The sequence below is a fragment of the Accipiter gentilis genome, chromosome 3, assembly GCF_929443795.1.
Source record: "Accipiter gentilis chromosome 3, bAccGen1.1, whole genome shotgun sequence".
NCBI classification, from domain to species: Eukaryota; Metazoa; Chordata; class Aves; order Accipitriformes; family Accipitridae; genus Astur; species Astur gentilis.
In genome coordinates, this window is record NC_064882.1 from 46,590,094 (window position 1) to 46,611,411 (window position 21,318).

Genomic DNA, 21,318 nt, shown 5'->3' on the forward strand with positions numbered 1-21,318 from the left:
TTTAGGCAGTTGCTGCACTTAAGGGTAAAACTCCTGGTTTTTTACATGCTTTACAAAGTGTATGCCTCTTCCCTTATTCAATAGGGGCACCGAGACACATCAGACCCATTGCTTCTGGGAATTAGGGTTACGGCTTCTGCATCCACATATAGGTTGTGTAGCTTGCTGTTAGTATTAGAGATTAGCTGCTGAAGCCAAAAAGAAGCGTGTCCGTAGCTCAGCTAAAATTGAAAGGCTCTTTCCAGCCCAGCTGTATAGGAAGTGTCTTTTTTTGTGTTAAAAAAAAGGGAGCTGCATCGTAATGCTTAAAAGCGCTTAAGAGGACAATAAAGAGATGTCTTGTGTCATGAAGGCTTGCAGAGATTTACCCAGGAAAAGGTTTTTCTATTTTAATAAAACATATTGCAGCAAGGACATGCTTGCCATTTGATACATTTGCTGCATTCAGAAAACAAACAAACAATAAAAAAAGATGATTATTCAATAGGTGCCTGACAGCATTTTGCTAGTGCTGTTATAAAAAAATACCCAATTCTTTCTTACAGTAGTTATGTACTGCTGCTAGTTTAATTTTAAAACAGTTCCCACAAATCCTACGGAGTCCTGTCATGCCCTGGACAGGTGATGACAAACAACTAGGGTAACACAGCTTAAACAGTAAATAACTGCTTTATGGAGACTTAAGCACCTGTGTTTTCCCTCACAAACGAGTCAGGCTAAGATGGGGTGTGTAGCTTTACTTGCAATAACTCGTTAAATTGTAGTAGCGTGAATATTTAGAATAATCTGTCTGAACTCTTAAGCCCGTTAAAACACCAGGAGGTTATTTTTCCATATTCATTGATATCCCTTTGTATTGGGTAAAACCTCTCAGATGCATCTTTTTTTCATCTTTGTGTTGGAACAATATGATGATAATATTTTTCTGTTTATTAAATTAGCAACTACTCCGAGAGATGCAACAGATGGCAAGTCGGCCCTTCGCCTCCATCAACGTTGCCTTAGAAACAGACGAAGAGCCGCCAGATCTCATTGGGGGAAGCATAAAGGTGAGAGCTGGTGCTTCAGGATGATCCTTACCGCAGTTAATCAGGGATGCTTGTTTTAAACTGTGGTTAACGCAATAATCCCCAATTCTTTATTTGTTATATACCTGCAAGAAACCGTAAGTCCGGGATGGCCAACAGATACCGTTTTCCTTTGCTTTTATCCCTTCAGGTATGCATTTACAACTTTTGGGCTGGTTTAGATAAAAGTTACACTGTGTGTAGGGTATGAGATTTTGTGTTTGCCTTGTTAGGTTTTATGCCTTGTAAATAGAGAAGAATGCGGTTTTACACAGTAGAACATTTGGCTAGAAATGGCTATAGGTGCTGCAAATAGAAACCATTTTTCTGTGATATCTCAAAGCAAACAGGAATATAATCATGTCTGTGTACTGTAATAGTGTTAACATATTTCTGATTATAAATATATTTTCAAATGCGTCTTGTGATGTGGAAATAGGAGTGTGGAGAAATCATTGTCTTACACCGGGCTGGCATGTTCTTAGACACAATATGTTGTATTTTTAGGAAAAACATTTAAAAGGAGACTAATGAATTAAAGTGTCTCTTGGATGTTGATGCTTTGGCTAGGAGACCTGTATACAAAAAGAAAAAATTAAGAATCCGAGAACACTGACTGTTTTTATTTCCTAAGGTAGCTGTTTTGTTTTGTTTAGACTTCAGTTTTTTGGAAGTCTTCCTCATTAGTCCAGGCACAAAGTTTCTCACCTTCTGTTACTGTGACGAGAAAGTAAGTTATGCTTTTCTGTAAAAAACATGTGTATTTTAATTGTTGTAAAGCACATTAAAACAATCTAACCCCAGAACTTCCGTTTAGGGAGTCATAATATTTAAGTCTTGGCCTTAGTATCAGGAAGTGCCACAATTAAGGTTGCCTGTATAGCTTTAGCTTTTCCTTATTTATGTGTGAATATAGTCTTTCACAGCAAGTTGTAATACTTCTTCCACCTGATTGGTGTCCTGCAGCATTTTCTGGGTGGACACTGCCTAGAAGAAGCTTTTCAATATATTGTCTTAGTTCCATTATTTGTTCTGGTTATTTACCGTGTTCTTGGTGACTTTGAAATACACGCCTGCAAAATTGGATTGTCGCTCAACAAATTAGAATGAGCCTTTTTTTTTTTTTTTTTTTTTTGTTGCTTTATCGAAGAAGTCATGGGATGTGTGTTGATGTTCCCATTGGGGTGGAGGCAGATGTGTGAGGCTGCAGCCTGGCTGCTGATAGTTTTGTGTTGCAGTCTGTCTGGGGGCATTTCCCTTCCCCTTTTTCCATTTTCTGGAAATAAGCTAACTAAAAGCACCTCTCCTGTAGGATCAGGCCAGAACAAAGCTGTCCTGAACTTTTTGATCTCTCTGAGAAGTTTGCCTGCACTCAAAAACTACAGACAAGATGGTAAACTTTGGATCTCTTACGTTCTGATTAGCGTGCCATTTCTCCTCTTGTTCAGCCGGCAGTGCTTTCTCCTTCTTCATTTGGGCTTTGTTGTTCGCTTTCTCCTCCATACCTCTCTGCTTTTAGTTTTCTTCTCCGTCTCTTCTTTGATTATAGGAATGTTGAACTCTTCTCTTTTGAAGTGCTTCCATAGGCAGCGCCACAGACAGGATTTCATCTTTTTCTCACTCACAGCTAAGCTTCCTTGCCTTCCCGTATCTGCCGTCATTTTCCATGTCCCACTTGTCCGACCTCCTTGGGTTGCTCAAGAACGGATGGAGAAGCCGGTTTTAAGCATAATAAATGAGACTGCGGACAGGTGTCCTTTTTTAGCCCCAGAAATTCTTACCAACTGCTAATTGTCCCCTGTGCTGATAACTCATACAAATGTTTCTTAATCAACTTCAAGCATAAATGAGACTGTGTGATTCGGGCAAATGGTGCAAACCTTGTACAGTCACCTAAAGCCAAGCTGGGGACGTGGACATAGACTGTTGTGCCAGCGGGTAACTTCATCTGCTGGAAGATCTGGGTGCAGAACGAGGATGCTTTTCCACGACGAGAAGAGTCACTAGATTTTGAGGGGGTTTATATATATATATTTTTATTTTTTTTTATCATCATGGAGAATTTGGATAGTGGATAAAAGTACGCATAAAAGTCTGGAGTGTTTCAGCAAAGTTGAAATCACGTGGAGAAGAGAGGAGGCTCAGGAAGCTTGTGGGTTGTGAGCAATTTGGGAAATGACCCTTCTGAGATAGTCTGGCCTGCTGGATGCTGCATATAAATGAATTTAAATAGAAGTGGAAAAGCAGTCTCAATATCTGCGGAGTCAGCTTCAGGTTTTTTCCTCATCCGTTTTGCACCTGCATGGGAAAAAAGCTCTCAGCAGGAGGGAGCTGCAGGAAGATGGGCTGGGCCAATATGGAATTGTAAAACTGTATTTTTCTTTGTATTTTGTCTGTTCTTTAATTATTAGCCAAGAAAAGAGTTGCTCTGTTGTTGGACCGTAAGCCATTCTCCAGTTACTTTGCCATTCGCTCTGTCAAAATTTGAGAGCCTTCATTTTAATGCAAGAAATCCAGACTTGTGTTACCATAAATGCATTGATTTTTTTCTTTCCCCGTGTGAATCAAAGCCTTTGGTTAATAACAAGTTTATTTGAGGGTTACAAAGGAGAAGTGGAAAATGGGATGTCTTGTCTGCAAGAGATTAATTTCCTTTTCCATTGTGCGTAGCCCATTGGCAGCCAGTGTCAAGCTAGTTCCATCCTAAGCTAATGTTTTCCAGCTGGACAGTATTAGAACCGTGTTTTCAATTAGTATTTTTCCTGGGGTACTTAGAAGTAATAGAAAGTGATTTACCTGCAGGGAAACTATTCATATTACAGTCTGCAGCTAAGCAACGCGGAACTAGCTGCTTTGGTTTATTTCCTACTCAACAAATACCCACTGGATCACAAATCTGCCACTAAATTTGCTTGGTTATTACAAAATCCATTGGCTTTTCTCTGCAGCTTTTTGTGCGTTTGGAGGTGCTGCGTATCACAATTTTTTTCAATTTTTTTTTCGCTGGATATCTGGGTCTCATCCAAGTGTCTGAACTGGTATTACTGTAACTCCAGCTTTTTTAGGTCTTGTTATCTAATTAATCTAAGTCCTGTAGTTCTCTGTAGCCATTTTTAGAAGAAGCTTTCCTGAAGAATCTGGCAAGTTTATAATTTTGCCATTGATTTCCAGGTATCTTGAAGTTGGTAAAGGCATGAAGTGAATGCTTGTAGATTCTTGGGAAAAACACATACACAGCATAGCAAGCAAATGCTTAGCTTGAACAAAACACCTACAGGATCAACAAGAAAATTGCTGCCTTAGAAAAAATTATCCTTAAGTTGGAAAAAAATTGCCTTGGAAGCTTTTAGGGGATTTGAAAAACCCTCTCGTAAAACGGAGCATTTGCCTAGTAGAGCTGGTCCGTAGAGCAGCCTTTGCTGTGCTGCGTTTAGGGATCCAACGTGCGAAGCCAGTGCTAAGAGGTGATTATTTTTGCATCCGTGATTGACAGGCTGTCCACATCTATAGTTGCCTAAATGGAGCGAGAGAGGTATTTGGTGAGCAAAATCCTTCTGAAGTTCATTTAGCATGTTCTGTACCTTCATGCCGACGTGCATTTAATTCTGCTGCGTTAAGCTTCTGAGGGCAAAATAGCTTCACTGCAAATCCTTAATCAGACATCAGCTCACCAAGCTGGCTGATTCCTTAAAAATAGCAGAAAAATTGATGGAAAATAGCATCTCACTCTAGTAATTAGTTTGCTTTGTTATGGAGGAAAGTGCTGTTGAGTGGTTTAAAGACTGCCAGAAGGTCCCATCTGTTCAAGAAGTACAGAGATGAAGTGGTGGGCTGATTTAGGAGTGGGCAAGGGATACCACAGATTTATTATTTTCAGTCTATTTGTATTTCGCATCCAAGTGGTGCCCTTGTGAATTCCTTTTACGTTGCAGTGAAGTTGCAACCGGCAGTAAGGAGCAGAGAAGCGAGAAGTTAGGAGTCCTGTGCCACAGGGCGATGGGTTTGGGGAGCTGCAGGGGCACCGCTGCGGTGAGGGATGCTCTGAAACGAGGCATCGCAGAGCTCCAGCACTTCCCCAGGGCGACGTCGTCTTAATTTTTACGTGTAGCTCTGTGTTGGGCTGTTTCGTGCAGCGAGACAAGTTCAGTGACGAACAGCCAAGGGCCAAGGAACTGATGGATTTTACAGCTTTTATCCTGTTCTGCTTGTCGCTCTTGATGGCTCACTTCTCCCCTTTACATCCCATGTTATTGACCCGCTATTAGTCCATCAGATTCGCTGATGGACCAGCTTCTGTGACCCCCCTCCCACCCAACTTCACTTAAAACGAGCTGGGTTAGCGCAAGCACGGCAAACACGAAGTTTCCCACTTGGCCGTGCCACCGAGCTGAGATCGGGGGGCCTCGTGCAAGCAGGGAGATTCGGAAGGCTGGCAGGCTTGAGCTGCGATACATAAATGTAGTCTGAAGTAGAAATGACCAGGCTATCGAGATGCATTAGAGGGGAACAGAGCAGGTCAGGGTTTTTCGGAGGTGGTATGAATAAGCTGAAAGGGAGAGTCATTCGTTATCCTCAAAAGGATAATAGTTGGAGGACGGGGATGAAATTGAGGGGGGAAAACACAAACCGAATGTTCTTAATCTGATGTGGCATTTGCTGGAGACGGTTCGCGCGCAGCCTTCGAGGCCAGAAAGGCTGGTTTTATTTCGCCTGACCTGCCTAACGCAGGCTGCTCGGGCTTGTTAGCTTGCCTTTTGAAATGCAATTTAATTTCTAATGCATTATTTCTGGCGTTTCTAGCATTTGCTGGTTCTAGGAGCTTTTCCTTGTGTTAATGCTAAGGCGTTCAAAGCATGTCAGTGTGTAGCTGTCTCCTCATCTTTAGCAAAAGCGCTTCCACTCATTAGACAGATGAGGCACATGCCACAAGAAGCAATGTCCCAGCTTGTACTCTACAGTCGGTGTTAATTCTGCTTATGCTGGCCCACTTTCTAATTCATGGAAAAGTGCATGATCCCCTTTGAAGGAGCGCATTGCTAGATGGAGTTGCCGGTGGTAAGAAGGGAGCGTTATCTGGGCAGCCGAGGTGTGTAAAACAGATTAGCTGCACTAAAATTGCATATAATCTGGCTGTGATCCGTGCTGTGAAAGCAACAACAAAAATACCTGATAAAACCTTCACCTAATGAATTATTTCCAGTTAACTAGGGCCAGGTATCTTGGTTTGCTTTCTGTTGCAAAATTAGGGACTTGGGGGCAAACTTCTGCCACTTCCATAATTTAATGTGGAATATAAATGTTTGGAAGGGAGCTATTATGAGATCAGTGGAGACATCTGTTAAGCCTGCCTTGTATTTAGGGACTATTTGGCCAATAATTGAGATTTAACTAGTTTGAGGTTTGAAGACTCTAAAGTTTTCAGCAGAACGGACCCTGATTTTAGCTGATAAGGAGGAATTTGCTGGAGGTAGAGGAAGGAGCGCGAAGCTTCCCACAGGAGAGGGTTTTTCTAAGCTCTTTTTTCCCTCTAGTGCAAACGAGTGTCTCTTCTGATTGAAGTACTAATAACACCAGCAGCTTCTCAAAAACATTATCAGGGACCTATTTGCATTTCTTTATGCCAAGTAGTTGGTTTGCGTGTCTTGTGTTTGCAGTCTTCATCCAACTGTCCTATTTCGTTGGGGTTTTTTACTTACAGGTTTTCATGTGCAACAACCAGCCAACTTGTCAAAAAGAGCCAGAAAAATCCTGCCTCTTCACCCGTACAAAATCAAAATAAATATCTACTGTTGGCCATATGTATTTTGCCCAAATTTGCTGCCCATGGCCTCGTCCATCCCATCCCCTCCCCGGGGCATCAGCAGGGAATTGAAGAAGGGTGAGCGTTGACTTACGTGAGTGGCGATGCTCAAAGCTGTGACATGAGATTTTGTCATTTCAGGGTGACTGCTTTTGAGATGCAAACTTGCCTAGCGAAATCCTTTCCTTCACCGAGAGCTTGTGTCTGTGTTTTGCTGGATTGACAATGTGGACTTTAAAAGAGAAAGCAGTTGTTAAATGCAGCGGGAGCAAACTCACTGCCCTGTGGAGGCTGGTTTGCGTATACACTCCCAGTTGTTGGTAACTCAGGATGCTCAGACCTGTATTTTCAATTTCAGACCATTAGCATTCATCTAAAGGCTTGAATATGATTTTTATTTAGTTCCTCACATGCAGGAACCCAGTGGTGGGGCTGCGTTGTGAGCAATTCATTCCCTAGCCCCTGTGTCACTTCCAAAGTAGATATCAGGGACAAGGTAAATATTTAATCTAGACTCATTTACTGCAAATTTATTGCTGGGAGTTCATTCATCTCTACCTTGGAGGACACACATATTACCCTGAGAATATGATTTTTAAAACTTAATACTCTATTTTTTATAGAAAATTGCTTGTAACTTATTTTACAAATGTTCACTCAGCTTTTAATGGCACAATTTAAAAACTTGCAAATGGAATTTGACCCTTTTTCTAGAGAGTGAAATCATCTGAAGAAGTGGAAGCAAATAATAAAGTTGAACTGTTTCGGTAATGGTCCTCTTCTCTTCCCCCACCATAAGATTTTTCCTTTATTTTAATTTCCTTACTGGAAATTGAAAACCATGTAAGAGTTATTTGATCAAACCACAGAAATATGTTTTCTTGTTAAGGAAAAAAAATTCTCTACACTATTTTTTTTGATACATTTTGAGAAGCAATATGCTGGCAGTGTATTACAGAACCTAAATAAAATTGATGCTGTGTTTTTTAAATTACACAGAATATTTATTGTTCTAGCCATTAGGTTTATGTGACACATTATTAACCTTTCGAATTTGTTGAATATAAGCAGCGTAAATAGAAATAATGAGACGAAATAAAAAAGAAATGTTTAGGTTGAACACCACGCAATTCAACTTGATTGCAGAAAGCATTTGGCTGTGAAATTGTCTCCCAAGGGAACTGGTGGTGCACTCCACACCTGGGTCACCTAGAAATAGCCCAGACAAAGTCCTGGAAAATGCCCTGTTTGCGTAGAAAATCCTGCTGGAGAAGGTGGACTAATTAGATGACCTAATAGGTCTCTTACTGCTTTTAACTTCTATGGTTGTTTAAGCGTTACGCATGTTAAGTACATATCAAAACTCATAAACAACTGAAATTGCTTGGCTTTTTAGTGCTGGTTTTGGCCAGTAAAATCATCTCCGGAAAACAGCTGAGAACAGATTTCGCTGCCTCCAGGAACAATGGGGTTGTGTCACCGCTTAGTAAAATAACATCAATTTTATTTTTTCATTCAAAAAAGGGGAGTCATTGTTTCCAAAACACGTGATAGCACTTCCCAGTTAAAAACGAAATGCTGCAGGTCACCTTCCTGACGGTGTGCGTTGCCCGGGAAAGCGTGTTTAAATCTGTGTGCCGGGCTGAGAGGTCTTTGCTGGTTTGTTGGTCATTGTTTGACATTTGTGCTGTCTTGATTCTTAGCTGTTGGGTTTTTTTCCCCGCCATGTCCATGGATCATAGCTTTGCTGGTGTGGAGGAGCCGTCAGAGTCTATTGGAGGAGAAAGGGTCAGGTATTTATGGCCAGCAGGTCAAAGGAGGGGATTCTGCCCCTCTGCTCCATTTTCGTGAGGCCCCACCTGCAGTTCTGCGTCCAGCTCTGGGGTCCTCAGCACAGGAGAGACACGGACCTGCTGGAGCGGGTCCAGAGGAGGGACACGAAGATGATCAGAGGGCTGGAACACCTCTGCTGTGAGGACAGGCTGAGAGAGTTGGCCTGGAGAAGAGAAGGCTCTGGGGAGACCTTATTGCAGCCTTTCCGTACTTAAAGGGGGCTTATGAAAAAGATGGGGACAGACTTTTAGTAGGGCCTGTAGCAACAGGAGAAGGGGCAATGGTTTTAAACTAAAAGAGGGTAGACTCAAGAGTAGATATAAGGAAGAAATGGTTTACAAAGAGGATGGTGAAACCCTGGCCCAGGTTCCCCAGGGAGGTGGTCGATGCCCCATCCCTGGAATAATTCAAGGTCAGGCTGGACGGGGCTCTGAGCAACCTGATCGAGTTGAAGATGTCCCTGCTCACCGCAGGGGGGTTGGACGAGGTGACCTTTAAAGGTCCCTTCCAACCCAAATTATTCTATCATTGTATGATCAGCTGCGTGAAATTGTCCCTCCAGCACACTAACAATATTTCTTTGATGACAAGAAGTAGCTTTAGGGAAGCGTGCCTGACGGGTGGACCAGCTGCAGTTGGTGTATCTGTGTTCATAGCACAGATACATCCCGAGCAGCAGAGCGTCCCCTTCGCTGACCTCCATCCTGGTTACAACCAGAAGGAAGACAGTTTTCTGGCTACACCTTTCTTACTGTGTCCGTACGCGTTGGCTGGGGGCACGCGTGCTCTGTGTTTCGCGAGTCGAGCGCACGGCTCGTTTCTGACGGGCTGTTGGATGGCCATTTGACGTGTACGGATTGACCCACCATCAAAGGTGAGATCTTCTTATCCCATTAATCGTGGTCTTTGTCCACCTGGTCCAGCAGCTGGGCTCTGCTCTCCCCTCCGTGCCCCCCTCCCAGTGTGGGACTCTGCTATTCAGGCACCACTCAAAGCAGTCATCATGTGCCAAGTGTCTGAGGGATGCACCTTATTTGCATAGATTTGAATAATGTCTACTTTATTGTGCCATTAAGCCTTCAATAAAAAGGAATTGCTTCTATAATTCAACAATGGGTTTATCAAAACACTCTAAATAAAAGTCTCTGGCAGAGGTTCTTTTTAACCATCTGATGAAAGGTGTTACAAAGTTTGGAGATCTACGAATTTTATGGGATTTTTTTTTTTTAAGTGGGCTGCTAAAAGCCACCTGTCAGACTGAAGCACAAGCATTTAGAATGACCCGATCTCTGGTTCCCAAGTCCACTCCAAACCTTCCTGCAGAAAAACAGCTTGGATCTGCAACAAGAGCATTCAGAAACCACGCAGGAGGCAGATGTGCTGCAGAGGTGGGGAAGGAAAGGAGACGTGAGCTCTTCTTGGGTCTCCCCACTAAAATTCAACTTGATGAAGGCAGCCAGCTTCTCCTTAGCTGCTTCGCGCCGTGGTAGCACCTACATAGGTCATGTCAAAACACGAGCAGGCTCATGGCAAGGTCAGCTGTGGGTGAGATCCGCAATCAAGATAGCCATTAAGTTGCTGTTTGAATTACCCACGTGTTTTCCTTCATGTCTGCAGAATACGGTCCCCGGGCTCCGCCGCTGGGTTGCTCTATATCTCGCGGAGGGCACGGTATGCCCTTCACTCCCGGCTGACCTCTTGCTTGCATCAAATTCCACATTCCCGTCACTCGGCATGTGAGTCATTTCATCAGGCTGCGCTTTGTCTCTTGGCCTGGCGAGCACACGCTTGGAGATGAGATGCTGTGTGAGTCACAGTTCAAAAAGCAGGTGCCTGAACTGGTGCTGTCAAAAATAAATTTGCGGGACTCGATTCTTTATGCTGGTTTTTGCTGTTATTAACTGCAGCTTGTCTCAGGAAAATGGCTGGTTTTGATGGACAGTAGACCATTTTTCCCCTTTTCGATTTAAGATTGAGATTAGGTGCAGCGAGATGATCTTGTGCTTAATTCCTTCCAAATTAGCTTGCAACTGCCTGACGGGTTTTGCATGCATCATTATAGAAAGTATACTTCCTTGCTTTGCGTGGTTAACAGAAACAAAGTTCCCTATGCGATGAAATATTAACAATTTTTTACTAACGCTCAGCTTTTCTGAGCAGGTTGACGAGAGAAGGAAGGAGGCTCAGAGGTATGTCCCCTGCCCTCAACTATCCGTGGTCCGTCGGGTAGATTAAAAATTCACTGCAGCATGGGGGTCAGACTCATCCCCGTGAAGTAACGCTGAATTTTAGGTATCTGTGTGGCCGGGGTCTGCTGTCACTCGCTGGGGGACAGCACCGGTTGCCTGTTTTGGGCTCTTTCAGCACCAGCGATGCCTGCGTAGGAGCTCCTCGTGGTTCGGAGTGGGAGCAGGAGAGCAGAGAGGAGGAAGACGTGTGACCTTGAGGAACAAAATAAAAATCCCATGGAAAGGGAAAGATTGTGCCCAAAGGGACTCGTAATGAGAATTTCTGCTGCACGCTCAGGGTTCATTAGTTGGAAAGGGCAGCGGAGGAGAAAGGGTCCTGCTTGGGGCTGAGAGATGAGCTAAAATACCCGCAGGGTCCCTTCAGCTCTGTGACTGAGAGCTGTATAATGAACTTTTCTTCCGTACCATTTTATGATGTGCAGGAGAACACGGGTGGGTTTGATACCGTTACGGAGCCTAAAATGCCTCGCAGGTCACCCACCCGTGGTCCAGAGCAGCAGACGAGGTGCAGAGAAGGACTGTTGGGAGAGCTGGGGAAGGGAGCATTGGTGTTCAGAGAAGAAATTCAGAGCACTGCTCGTTCAGATGAGCCAAACGAAGGCAGAGCTGTACAGTAGGGTAAAGCCCAGGGAGAGGGTTAAGGCATAGAAGAATGTCAGATGGATGAATAAATTCAGGTGGGAAAGAATTGAGGTTAGAAAAGTTTCTGGTGTCGGAGGGGTGAGATCCAGGAGCAGGGAGCCTCTGGAGAGGTCTCACGGAGGCGATGGCGCAGGCTGAAAGTGTAACTGCTTTTAAAGCAGAGCATTGCACTTTTATGTGCAGTCACCTGCATTAGTGAAGGGCTGGATTCGGTGACCGTGAGAAGTATTTTCCAGCCTCCTGTTTCTGCATATTGGCTGGAGGATGATGAGCGTGCTGCTGAGCATCCCCATGACATTACAAAGCGCGTTAGAGTAGAGTTGTACCGAACGATTTATATATTGGGGAAAGAACAGAGTTGCAGAAGCGTTTTGATTAGAATCAGAGGATGGTTTGGGTTGGAAGGGACCTTTAAAGGTCACCTAGTCCAACCCCCGTGCCGTGAGCAGGGACATCTTCAACTCCATCAGGTTGCTCCGAGCCCCGTCCAGCCTGACCTTGAATTATTCCAGGGATGGGGCATGGACCACCTCTCTGGGCAACCTGGGCCAGGGTTTCACCATCCTCTTTGTAAACCATTTCCTCCTTATATCTACTTTGAATCTACCCTCTTTTAGTTTAAAACCGTTGTCCCTTGTCCTACCACAACAGGCCCTGCTAAAAAGTCTGTCCTCGTCCTCCTCTTCCTCCCACTACTCCGTCTTTGCTGCTCACTCTGTCCAACGCCGAGGATGAGTGTGAGTTCTCGCTGTAACACCCGAGCGCCGTGCTCCAACCTCCGGGACTCAGCAGGGCTGTTTTATTAGCAGTGGAGTAAGGTACTCGGCTCGCTCCAAAAGAAAATAAACTTTGTGTTCGGTGCGTGCTCCCGTTCATACGCCAGACGTCTGTGGGCTGTATTTCTGCAGTTGCCTTCTCTGTGCTCTCTCCATTACCTCTGGTAATTGAGTCGCCTCTGGGATATAGCACCACGGTATGCTTGGTTGCTTTGTGGGAAAAGCATTATTTTGAGTTTGATCCCTTTGTTGGGGGTGGGGAGAAGATGAAGAAATCTGCAGTCATAAACCAGGCAGACAGCAGCTTACGTCGTTATAGCCTGTAGAATACGTATTTATCTACCTTGCACAGACTAACAAATTGTTGTTGCAATCATTACAGTAAATATGAGATATGAAAACAGTTTTAAGTTTCATTTTGCTTGCTGTCATCTCTTTTTTTCTTTTTTTATTGAGCAGCAATAATTCAATAGCATTGTTTGACTCCAGTTTTTTCAGTGTCTCGCGTTGTATTGAGTTTCTGTTGAACATTTAAGTACAGTAGTACAATTTTATGCCTAATGGAAAAAGCAATAATTATTTCATTAATACCAGGGTAGAATTTATCCATACTAAACAAGAGATCAGAAAGCACTGAGCGTATCAGGTAAAATAGTGTTTCTCAGCTTTTGTTGCTGATATGGAACAAAAGAAGGCACTCTCTTGTACCTGTAAACCTGCATCCTCATCTTACTGTTGTGCCATCCCACAATAACACTGATCGCGTGTAATTGTGTGTGGGATCAGGGCCCGGCTCAGGTAAGAACCTATTTTAGTTTCTGGGCTGTGCTGTTGCATCTTTTCTTTCTAATGACACATTGAAATTAGCTGTTGGCCGTTCAAATAAAATCTTTACAAGAGTACAGTGGGAGGGTGACGTTCAAAGACAGTGAGGGTCAGCGAGGGCTTCGGTCGCTGCTCCTCTAGGGCGGGAGAGAGCTGGCTGCCCATTATATCTTCGTAATTATCAATTCACTTTTTATCCAAAAACTTTATTTCGTGTCCATGTTTGTAATGTAAGTATGAAATATCCGTATTCAAAGTAAACCGGTTTCGGTAAAGCATGTTAAGCATCTTAGGACACGACAGGTCACTGAAACCGGAGCCAGAGCCAGGATCGCAAACCGGTCCTCTGCTCTACTGAATCCTCTGCTTTTCGGTGTAAAAAAGGACAATACAATCCAGTAGGCTTTTTAAAGCACTTTCAGCTCCCAGAGCAGCCAGCTACCTAAGAACGTAGTCCAGAGTGGTCTAGAAGACCACTCAGAAATGGACACAACCCTTTGGGAAAGCACAGAAATGAAAGACGTAATGGGGGGAACACAGTTTAAAGCAAGCAGCAGTGAAATCGAGTGTGGTTTGGGGGTAAATGTTCTTTATTGTGTTAATGCTACAGTGCTGCAAAGGTGCTATGTGGAGTTAAACTCTGGAAATAGAAGCTGAACTGCCAAATCGCAGTGGTCAGACGTGCCGATATTTGTGATAGGCTGCTGATGGGTTTGAAGGGGGGAAAAAACCCCTCAATCCTGTTTTTTCGCGTAAGCTGCTCCTTTGTTACTGAATTTAGGGAGAAATACAAGTCTTGTGCAGTGCTTGACTTCTTAATAGCTAGATTTTTATTAAGTAAATGTGGCTTTTTTGCGATGACTAGGGTTTTGATCGTTACTAACATTAGGTTTAGCTTTGCTAGCTACGTGCTGGAAATTTGCCAAGTGCAGAAACACGGTTCGTGCCCTGAAGCTTGTACGATCTGAAAAAGATGACGCTGGGGGAAGAGGGAGGGTGTAACACACCGTATAACATTTGTTTTTTCCTCTTCCTTCCCTCGCTGCAGACTGTACCAAAGCCGATAGCACTGGAGCCCTGCTTTGGGAACAAAGCAGCCGTTCTCTCTGTATTCGTGAGGTTGCCTCGAGGACTTGGGGGTATACCACCACCAGGACAGTCAGGTGAGGAATATCGTTGTCTCCACTGGCTTGGTATTAACTCCGTGCTCCTTCCCCAGCCTTACGGAGTCGCCTTACAGTTTCAGACTTGATCCCGTACTAACTGCTGTATCCACGCCGCAGCCGAGGATGCGCTCGGGTTATTTTAAGTGAGCTAGCTTGGGCCCTGCTAGCTTCCGACCTGAGGTTTGATTCAGTTTCTTGGGTCGGATGGTGGATGAACATTTGATAATGTGGATTACAGTTTAGTTTATGGCTGGGGAAAAAAGGGGCATCTGGTACAGACAGGTTTGCAGTAGTTACTTACGAAAGTAACTTGTCTCCCAGCCTATTCCCCTTCATTCCTAGCTCTATTTGTAGAGAGACATCAAGTCCTTTCAAAGCATCCATGCTCTCCTCTTAGCAGCTCTGGAGAAAGAGGTTTTCTCCATCCAGCTTAACGTTTCCTTGTTCTCAGCCCCTTCTCACTTAAACCTGATGTCAGGGCACCGAGACATAATCTCCTGGGGAGTTTGCGATTTAACTGGGGTTTCTCCAGTGCCTCGTGAGCATGGTGAAGGAGAGGATTAATAAAAAAGTATTAGCTGGGTTTGAGATGGGGTGGTTTGGTTGTGAGCTGTGTTGAACTAAATCCCAGATGGCCAATAGTGGTTGGTCTGTGGATTTGCCGGGAGGAGGTTGCAGAGATGATGGGTGTCCGGGAAGCGCGGTGAAACACGCGTGCACGTGTGCTTTGAGGATTGAGTCTAGCGCATCTACTGGTGCAGAGAGACACTTCCCTTCAATATTATGGGTTTCACATCCATTAATACCCACACTTCTTATTTCCAGCTTTTTCTACTGCAGTTGCTTTCAATAAAACATGCCGTATTTAAAAGCTTATTTCAGAATAGCCGCTAGAGTTTAATCTCTTAAGCCAAAATGCTTTTCTAGTTGGCTTTTCTTAAGAAGAAGAACTCAAAAAAATTATATTCACTTTATGGCTTGGAGGGTTTTTCTCGGCTGTGGTGGAAGGATTTGTTTCTGTGACTATTTTGTTCCGTGACTGGTTTTTGGTTTGTTTTTTTTTGTTGCCTCAGGTCTTGCAGTGGCCAGTGCACTGGTGGACATTTCACAACAGATGCCAATTGCCTACAAAGAGAAATCGGGTGCAATACGAAATCGGAAACAGCAGCCCCCTGCACAGCCAGGAACCTGTATTTGATGCATGGACATCAGAAACTGTTTAGGGTTTTAAACAAAATGGAAAAGTAATACCTAGGAGGAGGAGAAGGATTTCCAAGTTGTGTCACAAGAGACTAGAAGCACTCAGAAAAACACAACTTCCTTGAACCCAACTTTTTCTCTCATCTACGTGATAGTTGGCTTTGTTTGACAACTGCTCCACTTAAGTTTTACTGACACGTGGCTTCAGATTGCTCCTTTGTTTTCTTGAAGTTTAAAGTAAAATAATTTTATTGCAGGTCCAGTAACATCCGATCACCACCATTCATGGTCAGTGTAAATAGAACAGTAGTCCAATATGAATGACACTCAGGTTTATACATGGAAAGTGCTTTGTAGTTCATGTATTTATCAAACTGTACAAAAAGAAAAAGATGCAGTGTTTACAGGTGTCAGCTCTCAACACATAAACACTACTATTAATCTTCAAAGCATCTTCATCCTTTGTTTTCATTTAATACTATATGTTTATTCCCTCATTATTTAAGTGGAACTCTCTTCCAGATACAACGTTTTTGTAGTCATCGTGGTCCAGAACATCAGGAACGCAAAAGCCGGGGTGGTTTAAAGGTTGATGTTGCGTGTTGCTCAGACCACATGCGATACCTGGAGAAGTTGAAGGCTGCTTTTGAAGGACTCAGTGTTTACATAGTCTTAACCTGCTTGGAGTACACCACACACAAGTGCCTAGACTTGAACAGATCTAGGGAGTGAGGAGACTGCTACACACATTTCTTTTCAACATAATTAAATTCCTTTTAAATATATATATACACACAGATATATATATATAGTCACCCAAGGCAATCTGTGTTCTTTGTAATATATTACGTGCAGTCAGGGGAAAATGGCATTTTCCTGACCAAAAAACTACTCAACCAGATGGGAAATATCTGGAGGGAAAGTAGAGTTTCAGTATCTCATAAGACAACTCCTGGTTTCACCAGCTCTTTTAATAGAAGCAGTTTGTGTTCCAGGTCAGATATATTATATTTCTTCTGATTTTTCTCTGCCTGTTTGGCCTCTTTCCCTGCCCTCTCCCTCCTGCCGCTCTTCTGGATGAGAGCTGAGCTGTGCCGGGGCTCAGAGCCATCGCTCCTCAGCAGTAAGGTTTGCTCTGTCTCCTTACAGGGTGCAAAAAGCAACACTCCAGGTGCCAGATCATTTGAGGATGGAGTAAAAAAGAACTTTAAATAAAAAGCAAGGAGAGCAGCTTCGTTTGGCCACGGGTTTGAGTTCTACACGATCAGTTACTGATATTTCCCATTGGGGTTGAACTCTCGTAGATGTTGAAGAAGGTTTCCCATTGGGGTTGAATTCTCGTAGATGTTGAAGAAGGTTTCCCATTGGGGTTGAATTCTCGTAGATGTTGAAGAAGGTTTCCCATTGGGGTTGAACTCTCGTAGATGTTGAAAAAGGTGGCTTGTTGATGAAAAGGAAGGGACTTGCAAACAGCAAAGTTAAGGCTTGGCTCTTGGGGGACGTATCAAACCGTCTCAGGTACTCTGACTAGTTGGAATTATGTTTTGAGGTTCAAGGTTGGACTTGACCCGTCAAGTCTGCCCATGCCGGTGCCCGATGTCTCCCTCGATTCTGGAGCGTGGCGCAGTGCCGGGGCCACGCAAAGTTGTGATGTTGAAGGCGGTAGGAAGATGTTACGTGAAGGTGCCAAACGAGGCGTGTAATTGTTGCTTAATCACAGTAAGTGCAGTTTCATTCAGGTCGCTGAGTTGCTGGTTTCTGATGAGGACATCTAGTATTTATGAAATGGAGAACTAACAAATCGAGGGCAGCGAAGGAAAGTGCTCTTGAGTCTTCTGGCCAGGTAGCACCCTTTTTCCAAAACAAAACCCAAGTAACTGCGTCTTTTTTTTTTGTGCACGTTTTGGTGATCGATCACATATCGGCCACTCTTTTTTGGTTTTGGTTTGGTTTTTTAACCATGTATTTTAAAGAAGCTCTTTGGAGTGCGGTGGCATCGCAATAAAGACATGAATTGCTGTGCGTGTCTGGACAGCAGTGATGGGGGACAGCCTGCTGGTTTAAAGGCGGTGGTGGATTATAATTCTGATTTAATGTGTCATTTAATAAATACAATGGGACCGCAGAAAAAATATTGTCGAAAAAATGCATTTTATATATATACACGCGTGTGTGTGTATTTTTATATATATATATTTATATATATATATAAAAAAATGCATCCGTTTCTAAACTAGAAGTTAACTGCCCTCTGGGGAGAAGGAATTATGGGATGGAAAGGGGTGAGCTTTGTCCTTTAGAATTGAAGGGGTTTAGGCAATTTAAGTTTTAACTGATGCACAGATTACCTCAGACAGATTCATCTCCTGAAAATATTTTCTAACTTCCTATGTGTATAAGGCTAACCTGAACTAGAGAAATAATACTGGACTAAAATCCCTCCCCTCTTATTACTTTACATGTTTTCAGTCGTGATGCACATCCTCATGTTCAGAGACGTCGTCTTCTTGTTTCTCCAACACTTTTTTGGGGAGGAGAACTGCCAACCCAACTTGAGAAAGCTCTTGTGCTTAAGTCTCCGTATTCAGGACAGCACTTAAGCAGGTGCTTAAAAGTTGTTGCTTAGGTTTTCTTGAACAGAAACAGCTTTCAGAACAATAGGCCTGGAGGAGTGATGTAGTTTTATGTTAACAAAAAGATGTAAATGTGGTTTGGTTTTGTGTTTGGGTTTTTTTCCCCTGGAGAGCTGGGTTGTCTGGTCTCAGAAGCTTATGGTGGAGCGTGCCCAGAAGCGTAGCCACAAAGTGAGGTGTCAGATCTTGGAAAGACGAGCAAAAATGATCAAACTTTGAGGTTTAGCAGAACCAAAAAATGTAAATAGAGGAACAAGACTTATTTATATAAATAAAATGAAAGAGCTCCTTTAGGATGTAGCTCTGCTCTGCATCTTATCTCCATATTGATGAGGGAAAAAGAGAACTCTCATACACATTTCTGCTGCAAACAGTTTCATCCCAACTTAAAGGTAAAACAGAGACGAAGGTGGGAATGGATGGGGGGAAGAAGAATTGCCGGTGGTTTATCACCAGGCCAATATCAAAAGTGAAGGATTTGTGGGTTTATTTCTTTTGGAGGTGAGGGCGGGGGAAGAGCAACCTTATTTCATGGGAGAATCTGTAAATAAATGAAAAATAACACACCAATTTTGCACTTGTACATAAACTATACAGTAGCGTGCAGAACATTGAAAGATTTAAAGTGTATATAAACCAGAAAAATATTGAATGTATTTTTGATGCATTTTAAATGATGTATGAGTTTTGTCTTAATAACTTCTTCATATGATGAGTATTAGATAACTTTCCAGAGCTTTAAAGAAACATCAAATTATATTCGTGATATCTTGCAGTATAAAGCAGGGAGGCATAACTTGACTTTTATGTATTCAAATGCATTTCACTTAAATGTATAAGCGCAGTAAAATACGGCTCTTCCATTTGAAAGGGGGAAAAAAAAACGCTTGAAGACAAGTAATAAATGTACTTAAAGTAGTCATTACTTGGAGGATTAAGTCAGCAGTTTAAGCCTCTACCATTAAGATTGTGCCAGTGATTTCCATTCAAAATCACTATTTTCAAGCGTTTATAACTGGCTGAAATTCAGCATTCAAGGTCTCAACCCTCAGAACAATTTTATTCTTTGAGAGTAGCCTTTAAAAAAAAAAAAAAAAAATTAAAAATCAGAAATGTTGTAGCCCTTTTATTCTAGAAAGTAACAGTGCCATTGGATCTCCAAAGCACGTACATTTTTTTTTGGTGCACCGTTTTCCATTCTTTTTAGCCCAGGATTTTCTCTGGACTGCTGTAGCATGAGTGACAGGAGACCCTGCCACAGCATGGGTCAAGGTGTTGGATACAGGAAGGTTTATGGGACACAACTTTTGAGTTAATTGCCACTCTCCCTGGGCTTAAAATGCGCTGTATCGAAATTGCCAAAATAAAGCTACACACGATGGAGTAATGCCTGCGATTAGCATAAAGTCATAGCATATAACGTACCAAAATTTGATGGTATGGTACCATAAAAGCATGACAGGCCCTGTTGGCAGATACACGCTTCTTAGGGGTAGTTTGTATACTAAATATTGCTCAGAAACATCCTTTTCCCTGCAGTAAGCGTTTACCAAAATACATAGTCGCTGGGTTTATAGTATGGTTTTAAAATGGCAGCTCGGCTTGCTTGGCCCTAAATAAGCCGAAATGAGCTTTTGATGAAATCCCATCACTCAAGAGGCTGAAATAAAACTTGAGGCTTTCCCCATAACCCGCTGAAGGTCCAGTGCTGCAAGGATGAGGCTGATTCTCTGTCCTTAACTGCTCCCGATGTTAGCAGCCGCTTTTTCTTTTCCACGAGACCCCGAGTTAGGGTCGGAGCATCAGCTCCATCTCTGAACCCGCAAAACCCTTTTCCCTGCAAACAGGGATTTGCCGGCACTGAGCTTGTGAGAAAGCAAAGAACTTTTTTGGAACCTACGTGCCAGGAGCGGCTTTCAAACTCATCCATCCAACCCGCAGTAAGCTGCCGATGTCTCTTCTTTTCCCGTTTCCTTTCTATCTTCATTTGGGAATACCGTAGGGGAAAGGGAGGGAGGGGGGTTGGGGTTTTCGGAGCCGCCGGAGCGAAGCTGCAAAAGCAGGTTGGGAGAGTCGTGTGTGTTTTAAATGGAAAAATCCCACTGGCAGACGCGCACCGGAGCGTTCAGGGATGCGGGAGCAAAGGGAAGGGAGGGATAGGTGTGCGTTTCTTATTTTTGGACGTGTTGTTGGCAATTTTAGTCAAATTCACGCTCTTCCTGTTGGTAGTTATTTAAATTAAATTAGTTTCCATTGCTAGGAATACTACAATAATGTGTACGTGCTGGGTTTTTCTGCAGGGCGGGTTTTGTTCAGTTTATTATTTCGTTCTAACACTACACGTGGACTATTTTTGTGCGTCTTCCAGGTACTATAGTTCTTTACATATTTCCTCTACATTTATCATTGATTCCACAAACATCGCCAGAAGAAAGAAGAAGAAAAAAAAATTAAAAATTGTGGAGGAGTGTAACATATGTCAGTCCATTATTTTTTTTTTTAAAAAAAAGCAAAAAGAAAACAAAAATAAAGAGTTTTATATTACTCTGAAATTTGTGCACAATAAATGTTCTTTACACTAAGATCCTTGAATTAATTGTATTCTGGATTTTTTTCTTTGTTCTGTAATTATTTACGATTCTTATCTGTGTTCAGACTTGAGCTTAGTTTGTTAATATGTATAATTTAGCATTTATTGCATTCATATGTAAATATGAGCAAGTATTGTAAACTATTTCATTGCTGGGGGTTGTGGGTGTTATACATACACACATTTAGGACTGCAGTTTTTGGTATAATTTTTTGTATTGTAAAATAACAGCTAATTTAAAGCAGGAACGAGAAAATTATTGGGAGGTCTGTGCATTTTAAATACAAATGTGAAGTACATGTATATAAATAAAAGTAAATAATGCAAATCTTTCCTCTGAAATAAAAAGTAGATGATCTGGTTAAATTGGTTTTCCCCTGCTTTTTCTTCTTCTTTCCCCCCTCTTTGTGAAAACAAAAACTCAAGATGTTTTTGAAGACTCCTGCCTGGGCTGAGGGCGAGTTTCTACCACGACAGCGGTGGATCTCGAGGCGTTCGCGACTCCGTGAGCGGGCTGTGTCCGTCCTGTGCCGGGTT

At 42.8% G+C, this 21,318-nt stretch overlaps 1 protein-coding gene across 3 annotated transcripts in view; it reads left to right on the top strand.

Annotated features, from left to right (window-relative positions):
* ATRN (attractin) overlaps nucleotides 1-21,147 on the top strand; it is a 154,215-nt gene extending 133,068 nt beyond the window's left edge. Inside the window, exons 27-30 of one of the 3 annotated variants that reach the window (XR_007504779.1) lie at nucleotides 942-1,049; nucleotides 14,241-14,355; nucleotides 15,432-16,874; nucleotides 16,915-21,147. Coding sequence is in view for 1 of the 3 variants with exons in the window: in XM_049792702.1 (XP_049648659.1) it covers nucleotides 942-1,049; nucleotides 14,241-14,355; nucleotides 15,432-15,556 (348 nt within the window). In the remaining 2 variants the exon portion in view is untranslated. Of the gene's footprint in view, nucleotides 1-941; nucleotides 1,050-14,240; nucleotides 14,356-15,431 lie in introns of all 3 variants that reach the window. The other 2 variants (XR_007504780.1, XM_049792702.1) reach the window with 2 other exon arrangements.
* Nucleotides 21,148-21,318: the final 171 nt, after the last annotated feature.